This window comes from Brachyhypopomus gauderio, unplaced genomic scaffold (assembly GCF_052324685.1).
Source record: "Brachyhypopomus gauderio isolate BG-103 unplaced genomic scaffold, BGAUD_0.2 sc96, whole genome shotgun sequence".
NCBI lineage: Eukaryota > Metazoa > Chordata > Actinopteri > Gymnotiformes > Hypopomidae > Brachyhypopomus > Brachyhypopomus gauderio.
This window is the reverse complement of record NW_027506917.1, coordinates 195033-217949: the sequence shown is the minus strand read 5'-3', so window position 1 is coordinate 217949 and position 22917 is coordinate 195033. Positions and strand designations below refer to the sequence as shown.

Below are 22917 nucleotides of genomic sequence, written 5' to 3'. Positions count from 1 at the left end.
AATACTGTCATGAATTAAACTTCATGAAATACTAAAATGCGTACCATCTGGAATATGTTTGTCCACCACCTGGTCCTCCGTGTGAACATGCACTTAGTTTGTGCGTTTCTTTAAAAAGAGCAGACAATTTGATATTAAAAAATCATTCAAAATATGATTGACGGTAGCATAAATGTATGGTTGAAAATCATTCAGAAGAGCAGAGTCTAAAGCTAATGGTGTGACTGGGAATAAATACATTTTAAAAACAGATACCTTGAATCTCCGCTTCAGAAATCTTGGAAACCTGAACCACCAAGATTTCTTCTCCAGCCCCACGTCCACTGTCTGTGCTGCACTCTGCAGAGCGGAGCCTGTATGGTCCTGTTCTGTCCGAGAGATGGTGATGCCAGCGACATCACCGAACAGAGTGAGGGCAATCAGAGCTGACAGCTCAGAGCAGCATCTCTGTAGTGACAGCTTCACTTCCACGTCAGCCTCCGTCACAGATGCGCTTCTAGAACCGTAGTGATCAGTGTCAGGCTTGGTCCAGGATGTCAACCCAAGGCGTTCTTGGAGAAAAGTTTCTGAAGCAGTCTTCACAAATCTCCTCACGATGCCCGACTGGAGTGCCTCCTCAGAAAGGTCAGACAGCACTGACCGAGTCTCCCTGCAGCTCATTTGTGCCTTTACTCGGTCCAGAGCCGCAATCCTTTCCAGCATCAGGTTCCTCACTATAGGGATGAGGTCCTGAGCAACCACCTCCTTCACTGCCACTTTGACCCATGCTGAGATTTTTTCCAGCACTTCAATCAAATCCTCCATTTTCATCTAGTTAGGTTAAAGGAAAGTGTAAAAAGTTCATCAGTATCCAAAAGCTTAATGATTTTTAATTATTACTTTTTTTAACCTTAAGCTGATTATTTCTTTAAGAAGTAAAATGCTAATGTAAAGAACATCTACTGTTGTGAAGGTCTGACCAGACATGGCCAAAGGCTCATGTTGCTATGGTAACTCAGACACACAGGCAGATAGGAAGACAGATACAGAGATTCGTACTCACATTGCTTGGCAGTGTATTCCTCAGCTCTTCAGTTAGAACAGCTGGATTAATCCCAGAGGTGGATACGACTCCACCACTTTTCCCACATGGAGGAGTGTTGAGATCCTCAATCACTGCCTCCTCCACTCTAGTACAGCAAATAGCTGTGGTGAAAGAAACATTTACTTTAAGCATCTATGAGGCAGAGACTAATGATGCACATAAGCAAATGTCACTAAAAACATAAATTGTGGAAAATTATAGTTATGAATAAATAACCTCATAATGCATCACGTTTTGGTAACATGTAATCACGCTAAATCTCACCTGAAAACCATCTGCTACGGTCTTTCTTTGCCTGCTTGTTTTTCACGCTGGGGGCAGACACATCACAGCCCTCAGGAAGCTCTTCTGCTGGCCCAGCTTTCTTAGACTGTAGTAGAGAAAATGAAGAAAAAATGAGTTTCATGATGACTATCGCAGGGGTTCTCAACTGGTCTCAGCCCGGGACCCACTTTTTCCCCCCATTGTCATTAAGTCGCGACCCACTTTTTAAAAAAAGTTGTCAGTTGCCGTACACCATGCACTTTATGTAATACAACTTGTTTGGTGGTCTTATGAAGGACCGTTTATAAGCTATTGAAATTATTACAAAAAACAGTGTGTAGTGCTCTGGGGCCTTCACGACCGCCACTTGCGTCTGTGTTAAGGTCATTTGTAGACGGTGCCTTAGACGTTGCAGTGGTGAAAGTTGCACATTTAAAATACGTCTATTCCTGACGTAAATAAAGTTGTAGATGTTTGTCTTGGTTGCCAGAAACAAGAATTTTATTATAGCACTTTTGCCAATACTGTCTTAGTTATTGAAGAAAATTCCGAATACTCGAACGTGAAACAAACTTTACTGAAGTTTCCTAGTATGCATACGAGTGACTTTTGATCCCATTAAAATTAATTTAAAATTATGTACAGTTATAAAGAAGTGTGTCCTCTTTGGGTCCGACAGAGATGTAGACTGTGTGGGAAAAAATGCGATATTTTTCGCTTGGCCATTTTCAACGCTTAGTGCTAAAGTTTCAGCTCCGTTTTGCGAGTCATGCTGGTGATCGGATTCCTGCATTTGTTGATGGGCAGAGACGAACACGTGAGCGGGAGCTGGAGTCTATCGTTTAACTTTTAAAATACAAACTCAAAAGAAAAGGATGGATATTTTTCCAATTACAAAAAATCCTTACCCATAAAAAAATAATGCTGTCGCCAGTGGCGAGTGAAATAATTATAAAGTAAGCTACATTATGCATTAAACACGTTTCTGTGAAAATACAGGCTGCGGACATACGCGCAGACAGGATAGGGGGAATACGAACATTTCATAATTTGATTTTTTTTCTCAACACCGCTGGACTCTCAAGGAGAGAATATTGATCTATCTTAATGACCTCAGATGGTTAATAACCAATATTAATTGGTTACACATCTTAAATGTGATAAGAGGCCGTAAAATGAAGTAACTGGGATGTAACCGGATAATTAATGTTAATGTGAGTCGCCATTTGTGGTCGAAAGCAATTTAGTTCTATTTTTGTGCAATATTCTACAATCACTGTTGCTACAAAGCAACTTTAGAGAACTGTCTCGACGAGGAATGTCATTTTCAATAAATAAACTGAGAAGCGGCTCTCTCGAACTTACTCGGACTAAAGTGAGATTATGGAAAAAGCTCAAAGGAACATGAACTTACCCTCATCATTTGTTGATTTGTTGATGATCACTTGGAATAGTCGCACAAGATATCGCTGAACCGCTGTAGTCGCTACTTCAACCTCGGTGACGATCAAACCATCTGTGGTTAAATTAAACACTGTCTGTGGCGACTTTTATAGGTCTCCTGCATTGTGACTTCATATGCCGTGTTGTCGTAGGGACGCAGTTAGATAATAACTAAAACTACTAATTGGCCGTGTTGTCATAGTGACAGTTAGATAATAACTAAAACTACTAATTGGCCGAGTCTTCAAGTGCAAATCACATTGGGCTGGCCCATGTTAATCTCAGTAGTTTGGGCTGGGACATTTATCACACCCACTCTGGCCCTGGACATGTATCAGATCCACTCCGGTGTTATAAAAATCTGTGCTACCCATCGAATGTCCTACTTAGGTATTTTCATGTCAGTGTACAACGTACACCTATAATTTTGCGTTGTCAGCATTTTTTTCTCTTGAATTCACAATGACTGTCCATTTATTTTGCCAATTTACTTTTTTGTCAACAATTATTAAATATTTTTGTGAATATCCTCGGAAAGACCTGAGAAATATCACTACTGCTTTGTTTCTAATACGTGGAGGTTCCAAATGTCTGCTAGTCAGTTTGTTTTATCCTTGCCAGCAAATAACTGTGCTCTCTTTTATCATTCCATCCTAAATGGTTTTAGTTGACTGACCTTGAAAATAGCACTTCGACGTTCGTTCAGTTGGGCTATTTTACATTTTGAATCAATTTTATTAAATACAAGTAAATAACCATGAAATGTTAATGACGCTTGCACTCATCGCAGTCATTTCTGCGATACTCAGTTAAACGTGCAATTGAGGAGAAGTGGGACACGATACCTGTTTCTGATAAAGGGGACATACCCAAAGAGCTTCAACAAATCACAGAGGCAAAATCTCAGAAGTCCCTCCAAGTTTCAAATAAAAGGTCAGTAAAGTTCAAACATATGTTAGTCCAAACATGCTTCCAGCATTAATACTGTAGATTTTATGGTCTATATCGGTTCTAGACTGCGTTAACATCGTATTTGGACTGCGCAGACAGATTACATGGAGAAACCTGTGCACTTCACCTGTTCCAAATGCTCAATTCGGATAACCTCATATTAAGGCTCTAACGTTGGAGGATCCGTGGCTCCGTCCGAAATGCCGTGCAGTAGGCATTAGATTTCAATGCATTACGTTCTGCTCAAATCTTAAAGCAGTGCGTTCTTTCAGTAGGCGACTGGGCAGTTTTCATAACCTCGAACATACTACGTCCGTCATTTACCTATATCATATGATATGGCATATAACGTTATACCACCACAGTTTAAGGACCGCTATTAATTAAAAGCGCCATTCCATATTTGTGTTTTATATATTTATATTGATTTAGAATCAGCATCAAGACGTCGTCGAGGACTAACAGAGTTACAATAACCATTAACCTCGATTTAGCCTTATTAATAATCCCAAAGCTAGATATATTTATATTTGCAAGGGTTATAATTTTCAAGGGGATAATTTGGCATTTCACTAGCATCACTAAAGTGAGGTGAATCCCCAACTTTGTTATATCAGTGTGACAATTAGGCAACCAAGATTTATAATAAACTAAAATAGAATTAACGTAAAATAATTTGACATACAAACCACTTCTAAACCAAATAAAGTTGGTCAAATCTTTAAAATCAAATCTTTAAATCACAGAAAGTAAAAGTGTCTAAAATTGATGTAAGTGTCATCACCATTGTAGTTTTTATTTTGTGGTTGTACAGGGTGTCCGCCGGGTCTTAAAAAGTACTATAAGTTGATAAATCAATATTGGAAAAATGAAGGCCCTTAAAAAGTATTTAAAAGCCTTAGTCGCGATTTTGGAGTAGGGCCTACTGGATTTTCGTTGATATTTTAGCTTTGCAACAAAAAGTATGCAACTATAAAAAATAAGATGTCCCTTTTTTACATCCGGTTTATGTAAAAACTTTTGGGAATCATTTTCACTATCAGTTCGTTTTTAAATTCTCTATTAAGGCTTTATTTTATTATTTTATTTTTCATACAGAAAATAATTCTGGAAATATAATGTGTCGTTTTGCAAATATAACACACGGCAAAGTGAAGGAAAAAAAAACAATAAAATCCAGTCAGCTCGCGCTCTCCAAATACTTGATTAAAAAAACAAAAATGCTTTGGACGGAACGTACACGTACCATAAGGCCCGTTAGGCTTTTTAAAGGTAAAAATGAGTGGACTAAAGAAAAGAAAGTGGGAACTGAGTGCCGAGTGCTTAAAAAGTGTGTTGAGTGGACAACAAAATATTTTTCTCACTGAGCTTTGATCAACGGCTGTATGTGTGATATGCCAAGAAACGGTTGCAGTTTTCAAAGAGTACGAAATCAGCCGTCACTTTGCTACGATGCATGCAGACCATGCTAGCAAGCAGTCAACAGAAGGACGAACGGCTACTGCTCAGAGGTTGGCAGTTTCTCTACTGTGTTATGAAAAAAAAACATATGGAAAGTTTGGAGGAGCAATGTGCGCATTTACGCACAGCAGGGGTACAGTAGCTTCATTAACTCACCGTACATCGCTCTCAATTTAAAGAGCCCTTTCTAGTTTCTGCTGCTGGCAGGATATTTAATGCAGTCTGTCTCTCAGGACAATCCGTCCATGTTTTTGCGAGGTTTAAAACAATTAGAAATTATTGAGCTTACACTGTAAAAAAAAAAAATCCTAATTTTATGTAAAATAACTGTAAATATTTAATGTATTTTAACATTTTTTCCAATTGTATGCAAAACTTTGTAAAATTACAGACATTTGTAATTTGACAAAATGTCTTTTATTTTAAGTATTATGACAATAATTACAAGTTACATGCTTTTCTCGTTTTTTTACGGAAATAATACAGTATTATTTATACGGTATTTTTCTGCTTTCTTAAATTATATACAGATTCATGTATAATTACAGCAATTATCTGCAATTAAACATTCGGTTGATTATATAAAGGTTTATGTCTGTAAGAACTAAAAAGTTTTTTTCTCTGTCATTTTAATCAAAATCTTATGTCTTTTGGCACTGCTGGTTTAAACATGATTTTCAATGTCAGAAATGAATGTGGCTTACATGTATCAATACTCGTATTTTGATTGTTAGGCGTCCTCGTAATTCAGAGGATCCATTGATGTTCAGGAGAAAAATGAACAAAATATATAGGTTCGGACATATTAATTTGCCACAGAACGTGATGGTAATTGAAAATAATTTCTGCAGTTGAAAATGCTCATTTTTATGATGCCTACAGAATGAAGAGTGACTTCCTAATGTCAGTTCAGACATTAGATTTTTACATTGGCATATCTAAAGTATGTAACTGTAGTAATGGCTGTAGGAGATTTCTGTTGATTGTTCCATCTCTATTGATGTCTGTTCTCATTTTAGTTCTTGTGCAGTCAATGGCAATAGAAAATGGCAGTTTGTTTGGGCGCTGGACTTTTAAAAGAAACATTTCTAAACACTGGGTCTATACTTGAACATAACCAAGGAAATAACCTGTAACACACTGAGAGACAGATGAACTGATATACTGGTAGACGTACATTGTAATGGAACAGGCTTTTAAACTTAAAAATGTGTGTGCCTATAGTTACACACTGGAATAAAAACACAAGTTGAACAACCACTTAAATATAAATGTTATCTCTAGGCTAGGGGCATAAACGTGATTTGAGCTCATTGCTTTTAACCATAATTGGTTAATCTGACTGTCATTCAGGAAACTGGCCAATGACAACTGTTTGCGCCTCTCAGGTCATGTTTGAAAATTTCAGTGTGTGCTGATGGTCAGCCTACGAGCTGTGGTGGCTAGCTAGCTACCTGGATTATTTTACATCTACCTGCCAAATTATTATTTTGAGCGGATTATCGTTGGATGATTCAACAAAATAAGATGGAAACGGGGCACAGAAAATTTAAGTGAAGCATTATTGGTGACATCAGGTAAGAAAACGTCCTTACTTTATGTAAGCCAACGTTAGCTAGTTAACTAGCTAGTTAGCCCAGTTTAAAAACACATTTCACGTGAATGTTTCATTTGATAAAGATGAAAACAATAAAATATTAATATCTAATATTTTCCGATGCTTTAAAATACTTTAATTCGGTCACTGTTAAATACATAATGGGTTAAATAATGCTCTATGCGGTAATCAAGTCTTTGTTATAAGGTTCATTGAACATAACTAAATCTAGCGACAGCTAGTTCCTCAAATTCGGTCTCGGTCTCATCGGACGTAATTTCTACATTTTTAGCACTCTGGATCTGTATTTTGAGTGGCAGACATTAATGGGGTTTAAAAAATCCGCCTCCATCACGTTCTGCGTGGCTGAATATTGTACCGTCCACCAATGGGCAGCGACGAGGGGTGGAGTCTACAGGCCTCCCAGCAGGACCCGCGGTGAGTTCCCTGTTTCCCTGGATGTGTGTTGTATGTGTTAGTGTTCCCCCTCCCTTTTCCCATTAGAATCAGTGTATTTGGCACTTGTTTATGCTTTTAGCGTGTTGCTTATAAAATAACAGTTCGCTAACTTTGGTGTCATGATTCATTCTGGTCCTTCTGACTCAACACCGTTACAATATGTAATGAATATGAATAGACTTAAAACTGCAGCATTTTTTTTGTCGAAACCTTTCCAGATTAATGGAGGAAATCCTATGCAATTAAAATTCATGTTGCTGCTGGACCACTTCTCAGTTAAGCTAATGCAGATCTGCACTGAAGAAAGAAAGGGTGAAGGAGACCAGGTATGGTTTGTGTAAAAAATTAAAACACCATTATTGGGATCATTGTGAAGATTTTGTCCATTGCATTTTTACCCTTAGGGAATAAATATGCTTTTCTCATATGTTAAATATGTAAAGCAAAAAAATTATATGCATCAAGTTTGGCCTACATTTTGTTTACTGTACAGAGCTAGAGCGCAACACAGCCCAGAGCAGGAGCGCAACACAGGCCAGAGCAGGAGCATCACAGCCCAGAGCAGGAGCATCACAGCCTAGCTCACAGTACAAATCAATCTGGCCATTATGTTGAGGTGAGTGACTCTCCCTGCTGCACCACTACACTGGATCTTCAGGATCTGCCACCTCCTGAATCCCTCTTCACTGTTTATGTGTTTTCCAAGATTAAGTGCTATCATTGTCATGATTCAACATAACACAGAAGTGTGATCCCTTTTTGAAATGGCTTTGCTATATATTTGTACTATAATATTTGTAATGTTATTGGCACAAAATTAACAGCAGCTAACTTTGGATTTTGTCTGCAACTTTTTAACAGGCAGACTTCAGCTTTTCACTTCTGAGAGGCTAATGACCAGATCCTGCAGATTTCTTCTCTGCAACATACGGAGAATACAACCCTTTCTTTCACAGGAAGCTACCCAGGTGCTTTTACAGTCTCTCATCATCTCAAAGCTGGACTACTGCAACTGCTTACTTACGGATCTTTCTCTATGGGTCATCAGACCTCTACAAACTGATCCAGAATGCAGCTGCATGACTGGTCTTCAATCTCCCCAAGTTCACATGTCACTCCAGTGCTGCATTCTCTTTACTGCCTTCCAGTAGCTGCATACATCAGATCTAAAACCTCGATGCTTGCTTGCAAAGCCAAAAATGGACCAACCCCTCCCTACATGATGGCCATGGTCAAAGCCCCATCCAAACCTTGAGTACTTTGAACCTCAAGTACGGCTTGGCTTAAAACGCCATGCTTAAAGTCTCACGGAAAACAAACTTCAAGACCTGTCCTGGCTCCGAGATAGTGGAATGAGCTTCCATTGACTGTCCAGACTGCAGAGTCCTTAGCAGTCTTCAAATGACTGAAGACTCATCTGTAGAACAGACTAAATCTCTAGCACTTGTCATAGTTGTTTCCGTTGTATGATATAGTACCTATGTGAGTTTGCATTTCTTGTAGGTATCCATTTTAATTTCTGTAGTTTAGCAATATTCAGCCTATGTTTTTGTGTACTTCTAGGTATTTGCATTGATTTCTGTAGTTTAGTAGTATTCTGGTTCGAGGGTATCTTGAATTCTGACCTATCTATGTACTATTTAGAATTAATTCTGTGAACAGATGGCAAAGCACTTCGTAAGGCGCTCTGGATAAGAGTGTCTGCTAAATGTCCTACATGTAAATGAGAAGGAGTGTATCTTTCATGTCACATCAGTGTTATGTGTTTGTAGTTGTGTTCAGGCTACTGATATTGGTGATGGAGAAAGACACTGAGTACAGTCCTGGGGATTTAAATGATTAAAAGTGATGATAGAGGACATTGAGGTGCTCAACATTGGTATAATATACTTTTTCATTTGTATAAAATAACTTTGCAGTTTGCATTCCACATTTGAGTTTGTCCTGGAAGTCACGATGAATATGGACAGGAAAAATCTGTAAAATTACGGTACTTCTCTGCAGAACTTTTTGTGCTGTCACTTTATTGAAAGTGCTTAATTGTACTAATTCAGGGAAAAGTTGTAAAATAAAGGTATTTCTCTGCAAAACTATTAGTGCTGTCACTTTATTGAAAGTGCTTAATTGTAATAATTTAGGGAAAAGTTGTAAAATAAAGGTATTTCTCTGCAAAACTTTTAGTACTGTCACTTTATTGAAAGTGCTTAATTGTAATAATTCAGGGAAAAGTTGTAAAATAACAATATTTCTCTGCAAAAATATTAGTGCTGTCACTTTATTAAAAGTGCTAAATCATAATAATCCAGGAAAAATCTGTAAAATAACGGTATTTCTGCAGAATGTTTAATGAATTTTTCTGTAAATTTATTGTTTTTCCACTTAATTTAAATCAGGGTTTTTTACTTTAAAATTAAAGTTTTTGTTTGGCAGCCGCTGCTGCCAGTCGTTTACCGTTTTTTTACGATTTTTTTTTTAGTGTACTGTGCTCCGTTGGTAGTATTGCCAGTGAAATGATATGCCACTACTTGCTTCCACCGTGTTTGTGTTTCCAGCCAGCATAAAGACACAAGCATGCTACTCCTGTGTGACCTGGCAAAGTCACATCACCGTAGAGTTTGCCGGTAAGCATATGCAACTCCACACTTGGTGTGATTGCCATTTCATCCAAGGTCAACACACATTCCCGTTCAATCTCTGTCAACCCATCTACCTTCAGTTTAAGGAAATCAAACACCTCTGTCAGCACACCAGGCTCAAATCTAACGCATTGCATCCTTCTCTGTAGGTTTCTTATTCCTGGCAGGGGAAATTGCAGTTCCTGCAGGGTCTTGTAACCTGTCCCACCAGCAGTAAAGCCAATTTTCAACGCCTTCTTAATTGTCTCATTGCTCAATTTCATCCCTTTTGTGGTTAGTCTGCCTAATGCTTTCATTTGATCTTTTGATCAGTTTTGTGTCCCTAACTTTCAGTGTCTCTTGAGAGTGGCATTTTCCTTCCTTATTTTTTGTAGTGCTGCCTTTGTTTTCCTCATGATTTTTTCTAGTCTCTTTAATTTTTTCAATAGCTCTGATTGGCTGGCTTCTGGCTGATGGTTATGCTGACTGGCTGCTGGCTCACTGGGTTGTATTCGCTCTCCCTGTCTCTCCTCACTAGCCATGTTCTCTCTTTGTTCAATCTCACTTTCCCTTCTCTCTGTATCCTCATCCCTTATTTCCTCAGTTTTTGAAACTGCTGGATATAAAAGACATATACTATTTACTGTGATTACCTTTTAAATATTCTATCACTTAAAGAAATAATATAATTATTAGGAGTTCATACTTATTATACACTGCTCAAAAAAATAAAGGGAACACTCAAATAACACATCCTAGATCTGAATGAATGAAATATTCTCATTGAATACTTTGTTCTGTACAAAGTTGAATGTGCTGACAACAAAATCACACAAAAATCATCAATGGAAATCACATTTATTAACCAATGGAGGCCGGGATTTGGAGCCACACACAAAATTAAAGTGGAAAAACACACTACAGGCTGATCCAACTTTTGATGTAATGTCCTTAAAACAAGTCAAAATGAGGCTCAGTATTGTGTGTGGCCTCCACATGCCTGTATGACCTCCCTACAACGCCTGGGCATGCTCCTGATGAAGTGGCGGATGGTCTCCTGAGGGATCACCTCCCAGACCTGGACTAAAGCATCCGCCAACTCCTGGACAGTCTGTGGTGCAACGTGACGTTGGTGGATGGAGTGAGACATGATGTCCCAGATGTGCTCAATCAGGTCTGGGGAACGGGCGGGCCAGTCCATAGCTTCAATGCCTTCACATTGCAGGAACTGCTGACACACTCCAGCCACATGAGGTCTAACATTGTCCTGCATTAGGAGGAACCCAGGGCCAACCGCACCAGCATATGGTCTCACAAGGGGTCTGAGGATCTCATCTCGGTACCTAATGGCAGTCAGGCTACCTCTGGTGTGCACATGGAGGGCTGTGTGGCCCTCCAATGAAATGCCACCCCACACCATTACTGACCCACTGCCAAACCGGTCATGCTGAAGGATGTTGCAGGCAGCAGATCGCTCTCCACGGCGTCTCATGTTATGTCTGTCACGTGCTCAGTGTGAACCTGTTTTCATCTGTGAAGAGCACAAGGTGCCAGTGGCGAATTTGCCAATCCTGGTGTTCTCTGGCAAATGCCAAGCGTCCTGCACGGTGTTGGGCTGTAAGCACAACCCCCCATCTGTGGACGTCGGTCCCTCATACCATCCTCATGGAGTCGGTTTCTAACCGCTTGTGCAGACACATGCACATTTGTGGCCTGCTGGAGGTCATTTTGCAGGGCTCTGGCAGTGCTCCTCCTGTTCCTGCTTGCACAAAGGCGGAGGTAGCGGTCCTGCTGCTGGGTTGTTGCCCTCCTACGGCCTCCTCCACGTCTCCTGGTGTACTGGCCTGTCTCCTGGTAGCGCCTCCAGCCTCTGGACACTACGCTGACAGACATAGCAAACCTTCTTGCCACAGCTCGCATTGATGTGGCATCCTGGATGAGCTGCACTACCTGAGCCACTCGTGTGGGTTGTAGAGTCCGTCTCATGCTACCACGAGTGTGAAAGGACCACCAACATTCAAAAGTGACCAAAACATCATCCAGAAAGCATAGGTACTGAGAAGTGGTCTGTGGTCCCCACCTGCAGAACCACTCCTTTATAGGGGGGGGGGGGGGGGGGGGGTCTTGCTAATTGCCTCTCATTTCTACCTGTTGTCTATTCCATTTGCACAACAGCAGGTTAAATTGATTCACAATCAGTGTTGCTTCCTAACTGAACAGGTTGGTTTCACAGAAGTGTGGTTGACTTGGAATTATATTGTGTTGTTTAAGGGTTCCCTTTATTTTTTTGAGCAGTGTATATTTGTAACCTCGTTTTGTCCCTTGTCTCAAGAATCACTGATTTGTAATTACACCTAAGCTGTAAGGTACTGGAAAATATTGAAAATAGAAATTGAAAGAAAATAGACATTGAAAGTGCCTGACTTTGACCAGGGAAAAGGTGTATGAAAGGTGTATACAAGCCAGGCTGCATCAGGTTATTGTAGCAGCCTGGCTGATTTGGTGTTTTGGTTAAAAAATTGGAAGTTGTGATATTACATGTGCTACTCAACTTTGGAATGTTTGGTTTAGAATGTTTGGTTGGGAAGATGGAATGTTTTGATTTCAATTTTGATGCTGTAAAGCTCAGAACTGATCGTATGAGATTTTGCTCTGTGACTTACAACCCTTACAAATCTTACAAATAAGATCTGATTTACTTTCTATTTTTTGTAGATCTTTCTATCTTTCTATCCTTTCTATTTTTCACCTTGAGAATGAGTTTTTACCCCTGCAGAATTGACCAGCCAAGGCCTGGGCAGGAACAAAACAACTTCATAGACACACCAGGTTGTACCACTCATGGTGAGAAAAATACATTTTCATATACTGTACATAATTTTATACTTCTATGTAAGACAGTATATTTAGTTCTTATGAGTATGGATTTCCATAGGCTTATTCATAATAATAAAAAATTAAATATACACATTTATGTAGTAGGTTTCTAAGGTTCAGAAAAATAACATGTATATTTATTCTATTGATGACTGTCAAGCTCTTTATTTCATGTGTACAGGATAATATAATTAATGGAGCATGGGTTATTTCTTTGATTTCTTTGACTCAGCACAATTTTCATAAATCCCACCATGTTACATATATGTGTTAACATTGTCCATGTGGCCATGAATAAAGCAAATAAAAATAAACATTTTTAAAAAGAAACAGATTTCTAACATCACAAATTCTTAAGCATTCTCCCCACATTCTAATGACATCACATGGCACCATAGCCCTTCTTATAATTACTTGTTCATTGGGAAACACTTACAAGGCATTTGAGCCTCACTGTGAGGCGTGCTGGGGTTCACTTTACCTGCTGTGGGATTTTCAGGTGTGTCCTACAACCCCCAAGAGCCAGTGATCCACGGCGGAAGTACGGCCGGACCCTCAAATGTCAGCCATGTTAGCATGCCTGCAGAAGGACCATCTATATGGGACATCCACCAGCCCACAGGTCCACTCCACACTGGTACTGTGTAACACTGAAGATTACATGCATATTCAACAAACCAAACAACCATGCATGATAAAGTAGAAAAAAAAACATTTATTTGTTTGTAAGGTCTGGCAGAGGTGCAGAACCATCAGCTTTCTGCACATGACCTGACCAGCAAAACATCAGTTTTATCAGAAAATGAGACATCACATAGTCTTCAACATTGTAATGAATTCACATGGCACTGTAGCCCTTCTTATAGACCTGATGATCTTAACAGTACACGCTCATGCATCCTCTGTGCCCTGGGTTGGTGTTTTGCATTTAGGCCCTGACATGGAGAGGCAGAGACACCTTGCTCAACCCCATGTTCAAGGCGAGGTTCTGAGGCAGATCCTCTTCTTTCATATAGACATTGATAAGATATTTTTACTAGGCACGCGTACTGTTTTTACAAACATTTGTGAATGGGTCGCTCTCAGGAGCTCAGTGCTTTCCAGCGTGGAACTGTGACAATATGCCACCTGTGCAACAAATCCAGTCATGAAATTTCCTTGCTCCTAAACATTCGACAGTCAGCTGTATTATAAGGGAATGTGAATAACAACAACTCAGCCATGACTGCCAAGTGACCATGACTGCATATTTGTATTATGAAACATGTGGACAGTATTTATTACAAACAGGGGAAGACAAATGAACGAACCAGATGGACCAGAGGAAGACAAATGAATTTGAATGTATTTCATTTTTCACTATTTTAGTACACCCCCAAACAATCTAAACAAAACATTGTCATGCTGCTTTGCTGGCTTCTGATACCTCATCTGGACTGCTGCCAAAGCATATATCTATTAATCTTTGTAATCTATGTAACATGGCTTATTTAAGTATTGGGTATCACCTGGCCAGTTTTAAACAGTGGCATGCAGCAGCAGTCTGTGTGATATAAGGAGTTTGTGCTTTGTACCCACTTCTGTGGGCAAGGACAATGTGAGCTTACAAGCAAGACTAGACTTGAATGTTTTATTGCAGTCAGTTGATTGTGCTGGACCTCCGTGAAAAAATATTTTGTTGTCCACTCTTTTTTAGACACTCGGCACTCCGTGTCCACTTTTCTTTTCTTTTCTTTGCTCCTCTCATTTTTACCGAAGGGCAAAACGGCAGCAGGAAAGTTACACTCCAACGGAGGTCAATGTGTCTGGATTAATGCGCCATCTATTGGGGAAACGATGGTATTGCAGATGAAAGGGTAAAAAGGGGAAATGAATGACGTTCTTACTATCATTTAGACAGGTTTGGCGGGTCGGATTAAAAAGCCTAAGGGGCCGTAGTTTGGCCTATACAAACTAAATTGTGTTGGGTAATTTCCACTTCCACTGAGCTAACACATCCTACCTTGCATGTATCTTGCGATCGGAATTACTACTACAAATAAGGATACACACACTATATTTGCTCATATATATAATTCTCAGATATAATTATCGGGTGTGTTAGTAATGAAAGGCGTGGGAGTTTAAAATAAACTCTAGCTTCCGAACAAAGGCCTTATTCAACAAAATTCCACACTAGAGCCAACGGATGGGACTATTAACTTTTTTTAATCCACCTCGCAAGTAGGAGCAATCCACCGAACACAACACGAGCTGTAATCTCGCCACTCCACAAAACACAAACCCCCCAAATGTCAAAATAAAAGACCCCCAATATAAATGATGCATTAACACAAAATGGTCTCTAAAATTACAACTAAAATTGCTGTCTCTCAGTAGTTTGTGTTTTGATACTGCCTATGTATCCTATGGTTTTAAAGCAAGCATTGAAGGAGTGCCTACATTTACTCCCTCTGTGGTTTACTGGCGAGATTGGCATTGGCTTCTGCAGTCTAATGTCTAAACAAAGAAAGATGAAATTGTATTTACAGTGCATATAGTACATATACATTTTCTTCAAGCACACGAGTTACATTTTCTTCAAAGAAATGATTTAGAAATGATTGAGGATGAGAAAGAGAGGATGCTCACATTTAAAATTATTATTGCAGAAAAACATGGGGAAACAGCAGTGATTAAGATTTCAACTAGCATTTCTATTTCAATTAAATTTATTTGTATTTGATTATATTCTGTTTGAAATGTGGAATATGTTTTTTTTTACTTGTATAATTCAGATGTGTCAACCATTGGTTAATGTTAAAATAATTCTATTGTTACTTAAAGGTTACATAAACATTGTGTTCTCTTCATTTTAGCTGAGCGCAAGGTGAGCAGAAGCTGCAAGTTGTCTGCAAAGCGAGGGCGAGAAGAGGAACCTCTGAGGCGGAGTAGGAAGAGGAAAGGGGATGCTCCTCAAGACTTGACACCCCACCCCATGGAGACGCGGGCAAAGAAGAAGAAGAGAGAGAAGAGAGAGGAGGAGTGCAAAGGTCTGTCTAGAATAGCACCCTCAACACTACCAGCATTTTACACCTGCTGAAATTTATTTTGACTGAATCTTATGTTGTACAATGATGTAACTTGTTTTTGTTTCATGTAGTGAGCTTCAATTCACGCTACACTGTGGGAGATCTCCTGGGCACAGGAGGATACGGCTCAGTGTATGCAGGAGTCCGCAAGGCTGATGGAAAACAGGTGAGCATCAGCACACAATACAAGAATGATTTTGGGACTTAATTTCTATTTTAGATTGTGATTAGAACTTTGAAAGGAGCTATTTTCCCTAGAGAGCCTTTGTTATTCACATGGCAATCAAGTGGTCAAATCTAATGTGCCTTGACCTTTTTCCACTTTTTGAACACAAAGATCCTGATTATACAATGTAATAAGCTTGACAATCTGTGGATGAGTATTTATCAGACTCCAGATTTATGAGTTACCTGAGAAGCTGTGGCTACCATCTGCAAGCCCTTAGATATATGTTAAATGTACTGACTGTTTTGTGTAAACAACTTCACTTGCTGTGTTTTTTATGTGACCAGATCGCCATTAAATTTGTGCCGAAGCATCACACAGAACGGTTCATCACTGTTGTAAGTTCAATATCTTTACTTATGTAATATTGCAACAATGTCTGGAACTTTTTAGATGGGTAAAACTGCAAAGGGACTATAAACGCAAAGCTGTTAATTTTCCATTCAGTGACTCCTCCCAACACGAATGGAAAACAGTTCACTTTTAGATTCAGGTTTCATCTAATGATTGGTACCAATCCAGATCCCTTTCATGTTAACCTGCTAACCATAATTCCACTATAAAACTTCAAACCCATACTAACCATGTGTTCCCTAATTTTAGCCCGGCGAAACTCGCAGTCTCCCCTTAGAGGTGGCTTTAATGGAGATGGTGTGCAAGCCACCTCGTTGTCAGCATATTGTGGAGCTGCTAGAATGGTTTGATTGCGACTGCTTCATCTTGATTCTGGAGCGACCCATCCCCTGCATGGACCTGTTTGATTTCTTGGACTTGCACCAATACCAACTACCTGAGCCACTGGCACGATTGATCATGCGTCAGGTGGTTCAGGCTGTCCTTCACTGCCGTGACCGTGGAGTTCTGCATAGAGACGTCAAGGAAGAAAACCTTCTGGTCAACACCGACACCCTTGACGTCAAGTTGATCGACTTTGGTTGTGGCGATCTGCTTAAGACCGAACCCTACAGGCGCTTTGAAGGTTATTTACCATAGGAATGAAATGTGCACCTCAAGTTAAAAAATGGGATCAAATTAGAGACTATTATAAACTTGTTATTTTGTTACTGATGATTCTCTCTCGTTGTCTTAGGCACCAAGGTATACCGCCCACCTGAATGGCTGATTGACAGGACGTATGAGGGCCGTCAAGCCACCATCTGGAGTCTGGGTGTGCTCCTCTACAGCATTATCTGTGGAGATGTGCCCTTTGAGAAGGAGGAGGACATTGTTGAGGCAGACCTCTGCTTCAAGGGAAACCCATCCAGAGGTGAAAAGGCAGAAGCATCTTCAAGATAACTAGAAATTCTAAATTGCAAAATGATCATTTATGTAATTATTTCATCTGGTAATGTAATACACAACCACAGATTCATAAAATGTACTAATGAAGAATGGAGAATTGGCAATACAACATTTTGTAACCGTCTTAAAATTATAAAAAAGACTTGTTCAGTCTTTTTAGTTTTTGTTAGTGATGAAGGTTTCTGTACAGTTCTGTCATTTAAAAACTTTGAATAAGCCATTAGAACAGTCAGATCAGAGGTTTCAGATGGTAACTGATTTTCTTTCTCAACCAGTGGGGAACCGTCAGGGCCCTCTACGCCCTCTCAGAGGGCCTAAAATATTCTTAAAGCATTATATATATAATTATCCAATTTTATTTTATCTACTTACAGTTTGACATTCGACATCTAAACAATTACAAAAATATAAGCAAATAAAATATTCACCCGTGTCTATTCAATCTGTGTTGGAAGGTGAGGGGTTGAGTGGATGCCTGTGAGCCTGTGTCTCCCCCTATCAGGACTGTGATGCCCGCTGTTCGTTTACAGAGGGCCTGGCAGTTATAATTCAGCGCAATACCAGTTTCAAATGACAGCAAAATTGACCAATCATATCTTCTCTCTTAGTGGGCGGGCTTAACTGTATGATAATTTCCGCCCGCTGTGGCGACGCTAGCTGTCATTAGCACCATCGCTAGCTAGTTTCGATTCATCCCTTTGACGTCCTCGTGCGCGTTGTTTACATATTCCGCTTCCGAGAACCACGGAGCTGTGAACCTTATTTTGTTTGGAAACTTATTTTGCTTAAGATGTTATCTAGTACAGATATTATTGTTTATTGCGTTTTTAAAGCTGTACTGTCGTCTCAGTTTTTCTTTATTTAGTTTATTAAGAAAGGAAAAAAAAAATTCGGGGGGGGGGTGGGGGGGGGGTAGCGGGCCCAGGTTTAAAGGTCACGATTCGCTACTGTTCTCAACTAATCCCGTTGCTACACACACAGACTGCCGCCATCTGCTAACATGGTGTCTGCAAAAGGACCCTGAAAAACGTCCTGTGCTCGAGGATGTTCTGGCACATCAGTGGTTTTCAGAAGGCCTTCAGAACTAAGTCAGGTTAGTAAATGGAACTGGGCATGAGACTAGAGGACAGCCACCAAATTACATAGTCTGGGCCACTGATATTGAGTAATAAGCAAGGTGCAATGTAATATTGGATGAGCTTATCAAGTTGTTGCTTATGGACCAGAAAAATCTGGGTCAGGCATAGTGTACTATATAACAATTGAATGCTCTAAGTGGTATATGCTTATATGTAGTACTTTATTAATCAAAAATGCAATTTAGGATTGTTCTATCTGTACTGTTCCTCTATTTATTCTGAGTTCTAAATGGGGTTTTTTTTTCCCTATTCCATAGATTCAGTTTTGAGGGCAGCAGACGGAGGCAGTAAAGGTGTACCAAACACACTAGCTGCCCTAATGATGCCTTGCTGGCTGTGTCAGGGCTGGCTTGGATGCCACACCTTCTACCTCCATAAGAGGCACCGAGTCAGTCCTAGTGCGTTCCCGTGTGAATGTTTCTCTCCACCTTACTCTCTTTCTCTTGTTCTCTCTCTCTACCTTTTACTTTTACTTATTCGAGTATCTACCTCCTGCGCCACTTCTGGCCCATCTCAAGTTTTCCTCCAGTCTTATCTCTTCCTGTCAGTTACTCTTTTATTTTGGGAAGGGTTTTGTTTTGTTGCGGCGTTCGCCTGTTGCCGGTCACTTCCCCTGGCGTCCTTGGTTTCATTTTACGTGTTGAGTTTCTTCCGCGTTCTTTTAGTTGCCTTTGTTATTTTCCTCCCGTGTCTATACGGTTTAGTTTTGCCTTTTCACATGTTGAGTATTCCACGTTGTTTTCCATTCTACGGTTGTGCTTTATTTTTACGCGTTGAGTTTTCCACATCATTTTGAGTTTCGTTTTGCCACTGTGTGTATGCATAGTGGTTTTATGCTGTGCTTTCTGTTTGTTCGCGTGTGTTTTATTTCATACACACAGTCCCAGTGATAAGCATTCATCCTTATTGGTTTCTAACGGCATTTGGGTTCAATTCTCCCTTCATATACGGTGTGTACCGGTCTGTACATTACAGTGGCCGTGAAGTGCCAACCACAACGATACTTACTAAGCACAATTACAAATGACAAAAACACAATGTCATTAACAAAAACACAACGACATTAACTAAACACAATTACAAATAACAAAAACCCAATGACATTAACAAAATCACAACATTAACTAAGCACAATTACAAATTACAAAAACACAGCGACATTAACTAAGCCCAATTACAAATTACAAAAACACAACAACATTAACAAAAACACGACATTAACAAACCGGAAAAGGTAGGTCCCAGTGGGAAAGCCTGGGAAATCGTTGATTGAACAACGCCACCCAATAGCGGTAATAACACGGAAAGGCATTGGCATCTTACGTAAAGGTTACGCTGGCATATGTCATTAACATCGACATCTTACGTACAGATGTCAGTGGCATATGCCACTGTGATTCCCTGATCCGTACACTCTGCCCGATCCGTACCGAGCATGCGTGAGAAAATGTGCGCATGCGTGTTGCGATTGGCCCAGGGACGTATCGGGCAGATATTTTGCGCATGCAAACTTTGCGTTAACACTTTACGACACTACTGCTACATTTTACGACACCTTTGTAAACAGTTTAAAATAATAACAATAGTAATAATAATAATTAAATAATAATAGTAATATAAATAATAATAATATAAATTATTATAATTATTATAATTGTACCTGCGGATATATACATACAGTTAGGGCTAGAAATATTTGGACAGTGACACAATTTTCGAGTTGGGCTCTGCATGCCACCACATTGGATTTGAAATGAAACCTCTACAACAGAATTCAAGTGCAGATTGTAACGTTTAATTTGATGGGTTGAACAAAAATATCTGATAGAAAATGTAGGAATTGTACACATTTCTTTACAAACACTCCACATTTTAGGAGGTCAAAAGTAGTTGGACAAATAAACATAACCCAAACAAAAGATTTTTATTTTCAATATTTTGTTGCAAATCCTTTGGAGGCAATCACTGCCTTAAGTCTGGAACCCATGGACATCACCAAACGCTGGGTTTCCTCCTTCTTAATGCTTTGCCAGGCCTTTACAGCTGCAGCCTTCAGGTCTTGCTTGTTTGTGGGTCTTTCCGTCTTAAGTCTGGATTTGAGCAAGTGAAATGCATGCTCAATTGGGTTAAGATCTGGTGATTGACTTGGCCATTGCAGAATGTTCCACTTTTTTGCACTCATGAACTCCTGGGTAGCTTTGGCTGTATGCTTGGGGTCATTGTCCATCTGTACTATGAAGCGCCGTCCAATCAACTTTGCAGCATTTGGCTGAATCTGGGCTGAAAGTATATCCCGGTACACTTCAGAATTCATCCGGCTACTCTTGTCTGCTGTTATGTCATCAATAAACACAAGTGACCCAGTGCCATTGAAAGCCATGCATGCCCATGCCATCACGTTGCCTCCACCATGTTTTACAGAGGATGTGGTGTGCCTTGGATCATGTGCCGTTCCCTTTCTTCTCCAAACTTTTTTCTTCCCATCATTCTGGTACAGGTTGATCTTTGTCTCATCTGTCCATAGAATACTTTTCCAGAACTGAGCTGGCTTCTTGAGGTGTTTTTCGGCAAATTTAACTCTGGCCTGTCTATTTTTGGAATTGATGAATGGTTTGCATCTAGATGTGAACCCTTTGTATTTACTTTCATGGAGTCTTCTCTTTACTGTTGACTTAGAGACAGATACACCTACTTCCCTGAGAGTGTTCTGGACTTCAGTTGATGTTGTGAACGGGTTCTTCTTCACCAAAGAAAGTATGCGGCGATCATCCACCACTGTTGTCATCCGTGGACGCCCAGGGCTTTTTGAGTTCCCAAGCTCACCAGTCAATTCCTTTTTTCTCAGAATGTACCTGACTGTTGATTTTGCTACTCCAAGCATGTCTGCTGTCTCTCTGATGGATTCTTTCTTTTTTTTCAGCCTCAGGATGTTCTGCTTCACCTCAATTGAGAGTTCCTTTGACCGCATGTTGTCTGGTCACAGCAACAGCTTCCGAATGCAAAACCACACACCTGGAATCAACCCAGACCTTTTAACTACTTCATTGATTACAGGTTAACGAGGGAGACGCCTTCAGAGTTAATTGCAGCCCTTAGAGTCCATTGTCCAATTACTTTTGGTCCCTTGAAAAAGAGGAGGCTATGCATTACAGAGCTATGATTCCTAAACCCTTTCTCCGATTTGGATGTGGAAACTCTCATATTGCAGCTGGGTGTGTGCACTTTCAGCCCATATTATATATATAATTGTATTTCTGAACGTGTTTTTGTAAACAGCTAAAATAAGAAAACTTGTGTCACTGTCCAAATATTTCTGGCCCTAACTGTACATACACATACATTTTATATATATAGTAGGGGTCTCAAAATCATCGTACCTGGGGGCCGCTGGAGGTAGAGTCTGGGTGAGGCTGGGCCGCATCAAATATTCCACAATAAAAGAACAATCCAATCTTCTCTAACTTAACTAACAATAATAACAATTCAGAACATGAACAGTTCTTCAGAACATTGGCTCCTCTTTCTTCCTCCTACTCCTTGCTACCAGAGACCTGGCAGCACTTCATCTTACACAGCTGAGCCACATCTGGCTTGAGGGAAGAAGCAACTGAGACCCTCAGTATGGCTTGAAGATGCTCATCAGTAAGTTTGGACCGGAACTTTGACTTATTAAAGTTCATGGTGGAGAAGAGCTTTCCACAGAGATAGGTACTTCCAAAAAGGCACATGGTCCGCTTGAACATCTTGGAAAGCTCAGGGAAGGTGGGGGGGCAATTCTCTCAAAAATTGTCCAAGGTTCTCTGCTTTTCCACTCACCTCCCTGAACTTGGCTTTGAGTTCAGAATTGCACTGCAGGTCAATTAGCTCCATTTGAAGCTCAGGAGGAGCATCTTTCACATCGAAGGAGAAGGGATCAGAATTCTTCCTGGAGCTTTACAATGGCATCAGCATACTTCTCACCACTGAATGGTGTGCCTGAATCCATGAGTGCCTTGCATGCTGGGAAATGGCAGAGGTTTGTCTGAGAAAGCTGGGCTTTTCACAACCCAAGTTTTGTGGAGAATGCTCTGATGTTGTCATAGGCAGCACTCACAAGCTGCCCCTGGCCTTGTAACTTCTTGTTCAGTACATTCAGCTCCGGTGTGATGTCAACCAGAAAAGCTAAGTCCATGATCAACTTGGGATCACTAAGTACAGGAACAGCCATCCCATCCTTCTCCATGAAGGCTTTCACTTCTGCTCTCAACTCAAAAAACCTCTTCAAGACGTTTCCCCTGCTAAGCCAGCGTATCTCTGTGAATTAGAGCACATCCTCATATGATGAGTCTATTTCCCCCAAAACGGAACTGACGGTGCTTCAAGCCCCTGGTTCTGATATGGTTGATGCATTTCACAACATCAAACATCACACTGTCAAACTTCAGGCAT

At 40.1% G+C, this 22917-nt stretch overlaps 1 protein-coding gene and 1 long non-coding RNA gene across 2 annotated transcripts; one reads left to right on the top strand and one right to left on the bottom strand.

Annotated features, from left to right (window-relative positions):
* Positions 1-1048: 1048 nt before the first annotated feature.
* Positions 1049-3046, bottom strand: LOC143496540 (uncharacterized). Its single transcript, XR_013125634.1, has 3 exons — positions 2763-3046; positions 1349-1454; positions 1049-1185 (listed from the first exon to the last, which is right to left on the bottom strand). It is a non-coding gene; the product is annotated as an uncharacterized LOC143496540 (long non-coding RNA).
* A 9479-nt stretch (positions 3047-12525) lies between these two features.
* On the top strand, positions 12526-17344 carry LOC143496525 (serine/threonine-protein kinase pim-2-like). Its single transcript, XM_076992693.1, has 7 exons — positions 12526-12718; positions 13251-13388; positions 15610-15783; positions 15894-15988; positions 16336-16386; positions 16652-17027; positions 17139-17344. The coding sequence occupies exons 1-7, from the start codon at positions 12631-12633 to the stop codon at positions 17342-17344; spliced, it is 1128 nt and encodes a 375-aa protein (XP_076848808.1). The 5' UTR covers positions 12526-12630.
* The last annotated feature ends 5573 nt before the right edge of the window (positions 17345-22917 follow it).